At 43.2% G+C, this 15072-nt stretch overlaps 1 protein-coding gene across 2 annotated transcripts in view; it reads left to right on the top strand.

The window, feature by feature from the left end:
- Positions 1 to 15072, top strand: part of ASIC1 (acid sensing ion channel subunit 1) — a gene marked incomplete at its 5' end in the record, with an annotated part of 210247 nt that extends 195175 nt beyond the window's left edge. For both annotated transcript variants that reach the window (XM_083355471.1, XM_083355470.1), the window contains 9 exons: positions 2438 to 2588; positions 4583 to 4710; positions 5477 to 5627; positions 10871 to 10927; positions 11031 to 11184; positions 12575 to 12666; positions 12923 to 13002; positions 13388 to 13492; positions 14853 to 15072. In XM_083355471.1, the coding sequence (XP_083211597.1) occupies positions 2438 to 2588; positions 4583 to 4710; positions 5477 to 5627; positions 10871 to 10927; positions 11031 to 11184; positions 12575 to 12666; positions 12923 to 13002; positions 13388 to 13492; positions 14853 to 14957 (1023 nt within the window). In that variant the 3' untranslated portion in view covers positions 14958 to 15072. The remainder of the gene's footprint in view (positions 1 to 2437; positions 2589 to 4582; positions 4711 to 5476; positions 5628 to 10870; positions 10928 to 11030; positions 11185 to 12574; positions 12667 to 12922; positions 13003 to 13387; positions 13493 to 14852) is intronic.

Below are 15072 nucleotides of genomic sequence, written 5' to 3' on the forward strand. Positions count from 1 at the left end.
GTTGAATTATTTCTTTATAACGTGTAGTTACCAAGATATTACCAATTTGAAGACAAGGACTGTGAGGGGAAAGTCCCCTCTTCATTTTTTTTCAATCAGACTTTTTCCCTTCTGTTCAATTGTGTCTGATTCTTAGTGTCTGCCTGACAAATCCCTGAAATTTTCTTGGCAAAGATTTCAGAGTGGTTTGATATTGCCTCCATACTAAGGCTGAGAGAAAGTGATTGTCCCAAGGTCACCCAGCTGGCTTTGCACCTAAGGCAGAACTAGAACTCCCAGTCTTCCAGCCTGGTGCCTTAAGCATTACACCAAGCAGGCTTTCTATGGCAACATGCTACAAGTACTCTATAGACCTCAGCAGAAGGAAAAGGCAAATTATGACACATATATATATACAGATAAATAGACAGGCTGCCTGTTTGGGAGGGCAGAAAAGAGACCTTACATATTTCCTTCGTGGCTTTATGCAGAATGGTCTGTCCCAGTCTGTCTCTGAATTTTATTCTTTCAAGAATTTGGCTCAAATATGCCAACAAGGCAAAAGCAAGAGTAAGTTGCCAAATGTTATTTCTTAAGCTATTTGTTATATGAATTGCTTGGCAGGGACTTTTATTTGGCCACCTGTAAAAGATGAATTACCCAGCAGCGGATGAGTGTAAATGCCAGCAGGGCAGAGTCTGTCCTTTAAAGGAGGTTGCAACCAGTGAATACACTCAGCAGAGCTTGCATTTGTTCACTTTCACCGTGATTTGCTGTTGTTATTGTTGTTGTTCGTACTGAAGGATGTAAGACCCCCACAGGGGCGACATTTCCTTAAAAGAACTCATCAGACACAGTTAGCTTCCTGTGTTGTAAATTAATCCTGTCTGCTCCTTCTATGCATGGCACTTTTTGACTTCCAATCCAGCACATTCCCTATGCCTAACAAGCAAATGGATATGATTTTTCAGTAACTTGTGTCTTTGATTCTTAACTGTTTTCCACTGGTTTCACAGTTGAATTGACTGGCTCCAAAGTAGGAGGAACTGGGAAAGGGAGTCCCTAGGGGGGGTATCCAGATTGCCACTGTGCCCTCAGATATCTCTTCCTTTGCTCCTTGGCATTTTAAAAAGAATAATGTTTTTAAAGGGAAGCTGGGAGCAAGATATTACAAAGGAAAGAGTTGGGGCCCAACATCATTTTTATTTCCAAGTATGTCTACAGACGCAGTGGCTCAGTGGGTTAGGACGCTGAGTTTATCGATCAGAAGGTCGGCATTTTGGCGGGTCGAATCCCGAGTGCCACGTAGCAGAGTGAGCGCCTGTTACTCATCCCAGCTTCTGCCAACCTAGCAGTTCGAAAGCACATACAAATGCAAGTAGAAAAATAGGGACCACTATGGTGGGAAGGTAACAGCGTTCCGTGCACCTTTGGTGTCTAGTCATGCCAGCCACATGACCACGGAGATGTCCTCGGACAAGCGCTGGCTCTTCTGCTTTGAAACGGAGATGAGCACCGACCCCTAGAGTTGGAAACGACTAGCATGCATGTGCGGGGGAACCTTTACCTTTACTATGTCTACAGAGACCATGTTTTCTTGGAAAAAAATAAAGGCAAACTTGAAAAGGAGACACATCTGAAAGAGGTTTGTAAGGATAAAAAAAATTAAATTGTTTATATTTCTAACTTTGACTTACAAAGGAAAATTCAAGTGCAAGATCAAGAAAAACTTCACAAAAATGCATAATATAATAAATATAGCTAAAATCAAACAGAATATATCTATTGGTTTTTAAAAGACAGTTCAATTTCCATATTTTTTTTATCTGAACATGAAAGACTGTGCATTAAGTGGAACCATTTGTGTGGTAAAAGTTAAATGACCAAATTAAGGGACAAAAATGAGTTTTTGAAAAATAAATAAATTTAAATCACAGCTTTCAGGAAAGCAAAGACTGTCCTTTGTAATAAAGAACATATGATCACTGCGAGCATATCCAGAATGGGCCTCAAAAGCTTTCTAATGTGTCTGAAGGGGTTGAAGGGAGTGACTGATATCATTCTAGCACAGGGGTCGGGAACTATGGCCCTTTTATGACTTGTGGACTTCAACTCCCAGAATTCCTGAGATAGACATGCTGGCTGAAGTCCACGAGTCATAAAAGGGCCCCCATCTGTTCTAGCAAATCAAGGCTTGTGGCAACCATTCTGTAACTGGGCGAGCCTCTCCCCCAGCAGCCATTTTGCAAGAGTGCCACAATATGTTCCCAAGTTCCAGTTGTGTCCACCGGGCCCAAAGAGTGCACTTATTACACTCGTTGAAAGACACAATGTGACAATGCTGCAGGTTATGCTCTTCTCTTCTGGCTTACTCTTGGTTATCAAGGCTAGGAGAGCCCGCTGGCCTCCAGAGGAAGTGACAGGCTCCTATCCTAACCCTACTTTTTCTCCTCCACAGGTTTTTACCCGCTACGGAAAGTGCTACACCTTCAATTCTGGCCAGTCTGACAAGCCACCCCTGGTCACCATGAAGGGGGGCACCGGCAATGGCTTGGAGATCATGCTGGACATTCAACAGGATGAATACCTTCCAGTCTGGGGAGAGACAGGTAAAAACGCTTCCTCCTTCCCTATCCCTGCATCAGTTTCTCATTTCTCCTCATGACAGAATCCCTCATGCATCGCTCTGCACTACCCATCCCTAGGCAGCCTCAATTTGCCAAACCTCCCCTCCCCTCCTCCAAGTCTCCCTCCATTCAATCATTTCCTAGACTTGCACAACCTCCTGGCATCCTCATCTTGCCTTTCCACACCTGTTGCCTCAGCCTCCCCCTCTTCGCTCCTGTCCTGCTCACCATAGCAACCAGATCAGAAATGCCAAACAGGTAGCAGCTTCTTATCCAGAAATAGCATTTTGTTCTGTTAAGGGAGAAATGTTTTTTTTCAAACTGCAGGAGGGGGTGAAGCCAGAGTCCCTAATCAAAGGTCATCAAGAGGCTACATGGAAAGCATGTTTGCATTCCTGGCTGGCTTTCAATTTCTAGGGAGGGAGGGGAGAGAGAGAGAGAGAGAGAGAGAGAGAGAGAGAGATGGGTGGGTTCTGCCTGGTTTTTTTAACAAAAAAGCTATTAGTATCCCTGGATGTGTGCCTGGATTGAATCTCGACCTTTGCCTTAGTAGGGAGGAAAACTGGCTTCTATGAATCTTTGGGTATTTTGATTCTGATCGATCAGTCCTAAAACTGCTGCATAATAGATCAAGGAATGGGACAGGGAACAACTTTGCTCCCAGAAACATCTCTTTTGGTATTTACCAGCCTCCCCTTTATGCCTGACATTAATGTTTTATCACATCTTTTAGTTTAAAGAAATACATGGAAAGCTGGCATGGTGCAAAGGGAAAGCTCAACTTCTAGATCATCTTTATTTATTAGAAGGCCTCTGGACTTCCTCTTAGACAATTTATTTTATTTATTTATTTTATTTGACTTATATACCGCCCTATTCCCATAGGACTCAGGGCGGTTTACAGGGCAATTAAAACCATACAATACAAAAGTTAAAATAAATTTAAAACAATTAATTAAATTTAAAGCCCAAAAGTTAAAAATTAAAACTTTAAAACCCAGTTTAAAAACCCCTCAGTCTAGGCCAGACAGCTCAAAGAGCCAGGTTTTTAGGTCCCGGCAAAATGAGCGGAGGTCGGAGTCAGTCCTGAGTTCCATAGGAAGTTGGTTCCAAAGGGCAGGCGCACCCACAGAGAAGGCCCTTCCTCTGAGAGTCACCTGCCAGCAATCCTTCACCGGCAGTACCTTAAGAAGGCCCTCCCTGTGGGAGCGCACAGGACGATGGGGAGTTGATGCCGGCAGCAGGTGTTCCCTCAGATAATCCGGCCTCAAGCCATTTAGGGCTTTATAGATCATCACCAGCACCTTGAATCTCACCCGGAGGGCAACTGGAAGCCAATGCAGCTCGCGGAGAAGAGGTGTTACACGGGAGTATTGGGGGACTCCCATCACAACTCGCACAGCTGCATTCTGTACCAGCTGAAGCCTCCGAGTGGTCCTCAAGGGCAGCCCCATGTAGAGAGTGTTGCAGTAGTCTAGGCGGGAGGTCACGAGCGCATGGGTGACTGTGCGTAGGGCATCTCGGTCCAGATAGGGCCGCAACTGGCGCACCAGGCGAACAATGAAAGCAGGAGAGGGATTGTAGCCCAAGGTTTCACTTGAAAGAGTGCCCAGCTTATCAGAAAAACAAAAAAAAGGGTAAGTGTAGAGCAAAATTCAGGCTGCAAGCTCATCCATTTGCTGGTAAAGAAATGCCTGTAATTGTTTTCACCTCTCCTGGCAGTCATTTTGTGACAACACCCAAAAGAGGCTCCCGAAAGGCACTGACTGGCCCAGAAAGGTGGTTAATCCCTAACATAAGGGGAAACTATGGCAGGTGTGTGTTGAGAGGATGATACCCCTGTAACGTCAGCATCATACTTCTCCTTGATGAATGGATACAACTCTTGACATTCCTTGGGATTGGAGGGTATCAGGATAAAAGGAAGAGCCCATCTCACTTGCTCTTGCCATGCTTTCTGTTTCTCCGTGCCATAGATGAGACATCCTTTGAAGCTGGGATTAAAGTGCAGATCCACAGCCAGGATGAGCCGCCCTTCATTGACCAGCTGGGATTTGGAGTGGCACCTGGCTTCCAGACGTTTGTGTCCTGCCAAGAGCAGCGGGTGAGTTGAAGACACATTTGCTCTATTTAAAAAGTCTTCTTGTACTAAAGTGCAGGAATGTTTTTATGATTAAGGCACTGGGCTAGGAGCAGGAGCACCTGGGTTCATACCCATCCTCAGCCACGGAACCTCACTGAATGATTTTTCAGCCACTCAGTGTTTCTCAGCACAACCTACCTCGCAAGATATGTTTATTGAGTAAAACATGTTTTATTCATATTTTATCATGAATAAAAATTGAAGGTGGTATTATGTACGCTGCCTTGAGTTTCTGGAAGAAAAGCAGGATAATGGGTGAATGTAAATTGATGTGGAGGGTGGGGGGAGACAGAAGTGTCCTGCAATGCTTTTTCTTCCACTCTCCTTTGAAAACAATGGCTTAGGTCAGGGGTCCCTCAACCTTGGCAACTTTAAGGCTTGTGGACTTCAACACCCAGAGTTCCTCAGCCAGCAAAGTTGCCAAGGTTGAGGACCCCTGGCTTAGGTTGAAACATCCCTGGAATCTGATCAAGGAATCCAGGCTGTGTTCAAGTGGCTAGTGCTACTGAGTAAGGCGCAGTGACTTTTAGAGTTGTATCCTTGTCTACACAGGGATATGCTAGCGGTAAGTGTTATTTTATGTGCTTATTGCTGCCTTATTTCATTTGTAAACTCTACCGAGTCTGTATATATGATGTCATCATTACAGGCCAAATAGAGCCCTTCTTTTTGTCTTAGGAAAGATTAAGGAGATATTGACCTTCTCATTCTGTCCTCTGTTGTTCAGCTTATCTACCTTCCTCCACCTTGGGGTGAATGCAAGTCAGTGACAGTGGAGTCTGAATTCTATGACACCTATAGCATCACTGCTTGCCGCATAGATTGTGAAACCCGCTACTTGGTAGAGAACTGCAACTGTCGTATGGTGCATATGCCCGGTAAGAAGGAAGAACAGATCTGAAGGGAAGCTAAGGACCAGAGTCCGTAGCAGTTGTAAAAAATAAAGAAAAATCTTCTTCTTAAAAGGAATTATTGAGCCCTTTACAAAATGAGGATTTCTCTGCTGATGTAGGGGAGCACGCTCCGTCATGTGCACACCATTTTGATATTTAAATGGTGGGCTAGCATGTCACATTTACTTGTATTACAATAGGTTGCCTGTGTTGATACCTGCAGAACCCAAGGCTAAAGCTGGATTAATGTCTTTTTTTAGGGTGGCCTTTAGAATGAATCAGGAATGCAGAGAACAACTACATGGCTGTAATAAATGTAATAATATTCCTCAGTTGGACTCATCTCCCAGTGTTTGCATTCTCCAGAATCACTGCTCTGAATTCAAAATAGTAATGAAATAAGGTCGAGCCCCTTGAAGTTAAGATTCAGTTTGAAGCATGAGGTGGGGATGGGGGATGGGAAATGAATATTGACAGTTAAGTGTAATCACATTAGAGATACCAATACATCAGTAAAGAGAGGTCAAGCAGATACTGTGCTGGAACTCTGCATAGGCTAGTAATTCTCTGCCCAGCTTCAGTCCAGTTCTTAACCAAGTCAACTGACTGCTGATAGTGCTGGACAGCTCCTCTTGCAGACCAAAGTGGAGAGAGCTATTGCTAATTCTCAAATACCCAGCAAACCCCACAGTCCAGAATTCCAACCATGTCAACTGTTTCAGTTTAAGAAGCAAGCAGGAAACGAAAATCAGATTTAAAGCACAAGATTTATAGTGTAGAACAGGGGTGTCAAACTCGCAACGTCATGTGACGTGTCTTTAACGTATCAACTTTTTTTTCCATTGCCGGCAATTGGGTGGGCGCAGTTTTGGCATAACGCATCTGGCCCGTGGGCCGGCAGTTTGACACCCCTGATGTAGAAGGTCCCAGTTCCTCAGTTGGAAAAAAAGGAGTCCCTGCAGATTTTACTCTGCTAGCTGTTGCCGAGTATAGTGGGTAGTGCTCATCCCCATTTCAAGGCCACTGACTGTCCGAAGATGTTTCCGCAGTCATGTGACCAGCATGATGTTGCAGAGCGCTGTTTCTTCCCGGCCGAAGTGGTACCTATTTATCTACTCGCATTTGCATGCTTTGAAACTACTAAGTGGGCAGGAGCTGGGCGAATATGGGGGCTCACCCTATTGCATGATGCTTGGATCTCAAACCCAGGCTGTTGGCTTTCCAGCTGACAAGCCGTGTCTTAAACCTCTAGCCATAGCACCACCCAACACTCAAGTAGGCCTCCAGTTTAAAAATTTTCAGGTACCAGCAGTAGGATTACTGTTGCAATCAAAAACAATATTGCATCAGGGGTGTGAAACTGGCGGCCTGCAGGCCGAATGCATCACGTGCAGGCCACGCTTGCCCCGGCTCCGCAAAAACAAAAAAGTCTCAATACATCACATGATGTGATCAAGTTTGATACCCATGCACTAGATCAGACATGTCAAGGCCCGGGGGCCGGATCCGGCCTGCAAAGTGGTTTCATGTGGCCCGCGAAGCCATCCTGGAAACAGTGAGGGAACGGCCCCCACTGCCTTGGCCCTGGCCCAGAGACCCTCCTTCTGCCAGAGACCCTCAGATCTGTCCCACTCCTGCCCAGGCCCCCATAGGCACCCTTGATGCAAACGATGTAGAGCTGGCCATGCTCACCCAGTAGGCCATACGCACTCTAGCCATGCCCACCCTGCCTCTTGAGGGCAACCGCAATGCTGATGCGGCCCTCAATGAAATTGAGTTTGACACCCCTGCACTAGATGAACCAATATAAGAATGTGCCATATGTTAATCTATATAATATATTCAGCTGTGGAATTAACTGTTGTATGTTTTCAATTCTTTAGATCAGACATGTCAAACTCGCGACGTCATGTGGCGTTGTGCAATGTATCGGGATGGTTTTGCCATTGCTGGCAACGGGGTGGGCACAGTTTCCGCATGACACATTCGCCCCATGGGCTGGCAGTTTGACACCCCTGCTTTAGATGATTATGATGGTGATGATATATATACCACTTTTCCTCTTGTACTAGGAACCAAGGGCAATGTACAAAAGAATATGAAACAATCTTCCGTTGCTGCTTCTAAGCCATTTTACTGCATTACCTTCTTCATATGAGAAAAGCTGGCAAATCAGTATCGTATACCTGATTTCATGACATCTAATAAACAGTCCAATTTGGTGCACGATGACATAATTGAGGTCAAATTGAACCACCTACAAGTGAAAAAAAAACGCTGAAGTCATGTGAACATTCCTTTAAAAAGCTGAAATAAATCATACCGTTACACGGGTTAGCTTTTTTTCAAAGTGTTGATTTCCACATACCGGTAATTCATCAGAATTTCCACCAAGTCCTCACAGAATAATATGCTAATTCATATGATAATATGTAGTCTACCTAGTCTGTGCTATGCACCTAAATAGCTCTAGCTTCATAGAAGTATGGTTATGCAATAATCTATATTCACATGAATATTTTCATTTATTTTCAAAGAAATTACCAACATTGCCCCAAAGCAATGGAAGTAAGGTCTTTTTGACAGTTGCTGAAAATATTCTTTAAAAGTGCTTCTTATTATGTTTCATCTCTAATTATGTCTTTCCCTAATTGAGCCACTCCCATTCTCTAGTTGTAAGGCATGCTTTAACAGATCCCAGGGCTCTTTCCACCACTCCACCTTGATCTATACAGAGTCTGTCTTATTAATCAGAATACCTCTTCCAAATATGTCGTTAGCATAACCATAACAAGGAAGCGAATTAATTATTTCAGTCAGCGACATCTCGTAGGGAGGAGTAGGCAGAATAGCATAGAGAAACGATGAGAAAATGAGAGAAGGGTATTTTTCAGATTACATTTCAAACCTGACTAGAAATTGATATGGTATCATTACTTTGGATAGATAATAGACAAGTAAGGACATGGATCAATGCAGAGATTTGAATTCAGTTTTGCTTGTATAATGCAACACTGTATTCAGATTTAGTGTAGGTTCTGACTAACAAGGTTGCCTTGAGATGCAGAGAAAATGCAGCCACTGACAATATCTTCATTAACTGTGCCATTTTTAATTGGATACATTGTTTGCACAAGGTATTAAAATTGAGGACCAGTTTCTATAACCAGAGCAGTTCAGCTCTAAAGCTTTTCCTCGATTATTTTAAGTAGGACACCTCGTATTACAATACATCCCCTAAGAAGGAAAATGTTTTCTTTTTTCGAAGTGTGAGGATGGAAAGCACTAAGATTTTCGTCTGCTTGGTGTTTCCCCCCCCCTATATCTAGAATTTAGGAAATGGGAATAATGTCACTATAGATAGACCTCACTTAATAATCTCATCGTTTAGTGATTGTTGAAAGTTACGACGGTGTTGAAAAAGTAGCTTTACGACCAGCCCTTTGTACTTAGGACTGTCACAATGTCTCTACAGTCACGTGATCGAGATTTCGCACTTTGCAACTAGCAGGCGTTTATAACTGTTGCAGAGCTCTGCGTTCACGTGATCACCGTCTACATGCTTAAGTTGGCTTCCAACAAGCAAAGTCAACTGAGAGGTCAGCAGTAAAATCATAAGAGGTGGTCATGTGATGTCTTGCTTAACAATCACATGACTTAGCAACAGAAGTGCTGGTCCCAATTGTGTTTGTTAATCAAGAGCTACCAGTAAAGGGTTTTCTCTTATTTCCAGCTATAATACAGAATTTGGAACATAGAAAGTTCATAGAGAAGGGAATCTGGCAAACAGTTTCCATGCACTGCATGGATATTCCAGATATAAAAGCAACAGAAGACACTGTAAGGCTCGCTGTCACATTAAAGGCAGGTGCATTGCCTAGTAATAATAATAGAAGGGAAAAGGGACGTGGTGGCTCAGTGGGTTAGGACGCTGAGCTTGTCGATCAGAAGGTCGGCAGTTTGGCGGGTCGAATCCCAAGTGCTGCGTAGCAGAGTGAGCGCCTGTTACTCATCCCAGCTTCTGCCAACCTAGCAGTTCGATAGCACGTAAAAAATGCAAGTAGAAAAATAGGGACCACTACGGTGGGAAGGTAACAGCGTTCCGTGCGCCTTTGGCGTCTAGTCATGCCGGCCACATGACCAGGTTTAATCGCTGGGGCTGAAAAAAAATGATACATGAAAAAAATGGCGGAGAGTGAATGGCAGTTCTCTCATTTCCTACTGTGAATTCCTATGACAAGGTTAATTTCAACTAGTAAATATATTTCAGCTTTGAATATGTTCCACAAAGAAAGATGGAGAGGCAGCATTTCTAGAAATAAACATAGCAACAAAATCAAGATAGTCCCAAATATATGTTCTCATTTTTATTGTATGTGTTTATGTATTACATGTGTTAGACCTCTCATAAAATCCATTTCTGTAAGTGTCGTACTGGCCCTTTAAAATGTGGTGCTGACCTAATAAAAATACAGCTACACAACATCAGCAATAATTCCAGACTTACCAAATCATACATTGAAAAACTCCCAACAGCATAATATAATACAAAGACAATCGTTAAAACCTAAATATTATCTTATTAGTCCAAAAGAGGGGGAAATGACTTGGTTCCTCATCAAAAAGAGATGATAGAAATATACTGTTTATGTTTATACACACATAACACTTTTCCCCTCACCCAATACATCTGTCCATGTCATCACTTGTATGTAGATGTGCATATATTTAAAAATGCATATATAACCTGCCATACACCACACTCCAAATGGAACAGAATGCCAGTAGAATACCAAGATAAAACAATAACCTTCAGCCCCTTGAGCTCCTTAACACAACACAAGACAAGACATAAAACAAGTGAAGATTTAAGCTAAATAACTTAAATTGTTTGACTCTAAAGTAAGACACCCTGTTTGTAAAATTGTTTGACCCCTCAATCATTTGCACCTTTCAGACATGCTTGCAAAAACTTCCAACAGGAGGAAAGCAGGATGGAGAAAGGGGAGGGGAGAGGTTTGTTGCACTGAGAGGAAAAGGAACAAGAATGCAGAGAACAATACTGGAGAAAGAGAGAGAGAGAGAGAGAGAGAGAGAGAGAGAGAGAGAGAGAGAGAGAGAGAGAGAGATCCTATTTAGATATCAAGTGTCAAAATTCAGCAAGAATGAACTCTGCCTCACATAGCTGCTCACATCAAAGCATAACATCACTTCATGTTGCTTTGTAGGTGATGCTCCCTACTGCACCCCTGAGCAGTACAAAGAATGTGCAGATCCTGCCCTTGGTAAGGAGCAATAAACATCACCTCTCAAGTCTCTTAAAATGAGATATTATGAACTGTTTTGGTTTTTTGTGATTTGACTCCTCCCTTCCTTTGGGATCTTCAGACTTCTTAGTGGAGCGAGACAATGATTATTGTGTGTGTGAGATGCCTTGCAACGTCACACGCTACGGTAAAGAGCTGTCCATGGTGAAGATCCCCAGCAAGGCCTCAGCCAAGTATTTGGCCAAGAAATACAACAAGAGTGAACAGTACATTGGGTGAGTTTTTTTTCTTCCCCTGGCTGAGTTTTGTCCAACCCATCTGTTACCATTTTGGTCTGCACTTCCCCTTCCTGTCCTCACTAACTGGCCAAAACAGAAACAATTAAGACAGCGGCATCCACCATCAGGGCAAATCTGTAAGTACTATAGAGATAGCCCAGAGATTTAGAACTGAGGGACAGCGCTGGAGAGAGGCAAATGAGGAAAGATAAGACAGCTATGCAATGAAGAAGGCACTGTTTCGCCCTTCCTTCCTATTAAAAACAATTTTCTTAGCAAGCGGAAGTACTCCAGGAGAACATTTCTTCCATTCCCAGCTGGTGAACAGGCATTTGAGTACTCATATTATGTCCAGTTTTACCCCTCCCTAGATCAGGAATCCCTGTGCTCAATCATTCAAGCTCTGGTCATCACACACCTGGACTACTGCAGTGCACTTTACATGGGGCTACCCTTCAGGAGCATTCAGAACTACGACTGGTGCAGAGTATGGCAGCATAGGCAATCTTCAAGGCTCCTAGAGTGAGCCATATTATAACCATGAGGTGCCCCAATTGCCAGTCTGCTTCCGTGTGCAATTTAAGATGTCGGTGATCACCTGTAAAGCCTGCACGGCACGGGTCCAGATTGTCTGAGGAACTGTCTCACCCCAATGGGACTGGCCCACTTCACCCATGCTGGCAGAGGGGGGATGCTACAAACCCCATTGGTTAAGGAATTCTGGCTGGCGGGGTCCAGGAGAAGAGCCTTCTCTTCTGTGGCTCCTGCCCTTTGGGACATCTTGTCCTGCAAGGTGACAGCCTTCCACAAAAGATGAACATCTAGCTCTGCCAGATGGCTTTGACACCCCATTGGGGGAGCATCACACTGGAGTGGTTGATGAAGATTCCACTTCCCCCCCCCGCACACCTTGCCCCCCTCCCCATCTTTAATTATAATTGTATTGTTATTAGTAGTAGTATTTTCTCATGGTTTTGTTGTTTTTAATGTTGTGAGCCACCAGAGTTGCCATCTTTGCTTATAATTGCATTTTATTGTTATTAGTAATATTTCTCATGGTTTTATTGTTTTTAATATTAGAGGGAGGGAGGGAGGGAGGGAGAGAGAAAATGATTGACAGAAAGTTAAGATAGGGCTCTCATCTCTTTATGGAGTCAATCCTGTTCTTCTACATATCCTGTGATGATTCCACAACAAGCTATAACCATCATTTGTGTCTTTAAGTCTATACATGCAAGTCTATACATTCTGCGGCAATGGATGCTTGTATTTCTGAGTTGGTCATTAGTCAAAACTCCAAACCTGGGCACAGGGTCTAGTTACAGGATTCTTTGGTGGGCAGGTTTCAAAAGTTTGGCTCCCTTTCACTTCCCTTCATCGTATGCAGGGAGAACATCCTGGTTCTGGACATTTTCTTTGAGGCTTTGAACTATGAAACTATTGAGCAGAAGAAAGCATATGAAGTAGCTGGACTGCTGGGTGAGATCACTTTTTTTCTGACTGCTAGTTGGAGCAGATCCTATAGATGCCAGACTTCCAGGGCAGGGGTGACCTTCGGGGCTGACTTCAATGTAATGCAAAATCTTCATGTTCCCCCTTTCCCCTGAATGTGGGTTGGCGTAGCTGGGGATTACCCGGAGAGGGAAATTATTGTACCACTTAAAGAGCATGCCAAGATTAGGGATTGGGATGCATCTAAAGACCTGACCTATGTCTTCCTGTCTCCCCCATACAGGTGACATTGGGGGACAGATGGGGCTGTTTATTGGGGCCAGTTTACTGACTGTGCTTGAGCTCTTTGACTATGCCTATGAGGTGAGTTTTGGTCACTGTTTAACATGAGGGAAATGAACACAACTTATGGCTTATAAGAAGGTATCCAGTAAACATATGCTGTAATTCAGTTCTGAAGCAACTAATTTAGTTCTCTTCAGTAAGAAAAAAAAGTTTTAAGTTTTAGCAATAAACTTGAGTCGATAGGAAAGTGATTCTTCATCACACTTCACTCTTGAAATACACCATTTTCAGAATTTCACTTCTATGTAGGGGTCACCTAAAGCTCATTCCAATGTGGTAATTAGTGTTACAGCTCAAGTCATATGGAATTTTATTCACTGACATACTGTGTGTACATAAGAATTCTAAACAATCCCAATTAATAGTTCCCAATGATGAACATGTCCTCTTATTCAATCTCTAGGTTCTTAAATTCCACCTCTGTCGCCGTGACAAGTGTGAGAAGAAACACAAAGGGAATAACAGTGACAAGGGTGTTGCCCTGAGCCTGGATGATGTGAAGCGCCATGTAAGTGTCTACACCTCATAACCTAGTACCATTCCCTTGTCGTCTGCCAAGTGGATGGCCTGGCTACACTCTCTAGGATCACTGAGTTTGTATCATTTTAATTGTGCCAAACTCTCTCAACCAATAAAGAATCTACAGCTTAGTAAAGCTGTTGAGATTTCTGTTTTAGGAATCCTGACCATTACTATTCCCCTCTGGCAGAATTACACTTCCCATAATCCCATACAATAGGAAATCCAATTCTAGTTATTTATATATACAATATTAATTAAATATGAGGTTAAGTTTGCTATTCTCCTAACTTTCAAGATAAATAACCTTACAATAAATTCAGTAAATACCCAGAAGCCATTTAAAAGCTCAATTATTATCAATTCAGCTATTCTACACCTGTCCATGCTGCCTTGTGGTGGCTTATCGTGGCTAAGGATTTCTCCCCATCATTATCTACTGAGTCCCTTAACTTTTTACTCAGTCACTTTGAAAGCTAACAACCACCATTTTCTTCGCTTCATCTAGCATGTATTTATTTTTGCAGGACAAATCTGTCTTTAAGAGCTAGTATAATATGCCAAAAAATACAACAGTTGAGGGCTTTATATTCTAGCTGTGTTGCTACCCCTGACAGAAGAGCCAGATTGTTACAGCTTTACAAGGGCTCAAGAGGTTGGAGCCATGTGGACCTCAAGGGGAATGCGGTTCTACAGGGTAAATGCAGCTACCAAGATTTCCTGGGTCCTACAAGATGCTGCTGCTGTGGGAGTACCCAAAGCCTTTATTCCCTTTATCTATGCAATTTGAGGCAGGCTGCTAATATGGTTCCATGGCCATTTATATCTGCCTTCTCTAAGAATAGACTACCACAACCTCTCCTATAATGTGCACTGCAAGAGTTGAAGTCTTTTCGCAATATCAGATTTCTAACTTATGTGATGTAACGAACCCTGTCACCCTGACCTCCTGACTAGCACCAGCATCCAACAAACTGTGCCAAGTGGTGCAAAAAAAAATCCAATTAGGGAACAATAACATGATTCCTAGTTCATGTTGGAGCACTGGTAGAGAACGGAAGCTATCTGCAGCACAGTATCTTATCTTCTTGAGCTACTTTAATGAAACAAGACCAATCTCTCAAAGTCTTCTGTGACAGATGATGAGGAATGCCTAGGGAGATGTCTTTATTCCAAGTCTGATTACTTTCCAGAAGCTTAGCTGTTTTTTTCAATTCCTATAGCATCTCCCCCTCCATGCCACAGAGTCTAGACCTAGGGTCCCATTTATCAATGTTTCTTGTTTACCATGCTACTTCCATGTCCATTCTGTTTATGTTCCTTTTTGCTTTTCCTCTCCACCTTTCCAGAACCCATGTGAGAATATCCGAGGCCATCCAGCAGGCATGACATACGCAGCCAACATCCTACCTCACCACCCAGCCCGAGGAACTTTTGAGGATTTTACCTGTTAACTGACAACTGGATGTACAACTAACACTACCAAAGGGAAGGGGCCATGCTGAGCAGCTTTGGCCCGGCCCAGCCCGTGGACCTGCCAACCTTTTGCAGGACCTCTATCTCAGACAA

Source organism: Vipera ursinii (genome assembly GCF_947247035.1).
Source record: "Vipera ursinii genome assembly, chromosome: 2".
Classification (NCBI taxonomy): Eukaryota; Metazoa; Chordata; class Lepidosauria; order Squamata; family Viperidae; genus Vipera; species Vipera ursinii.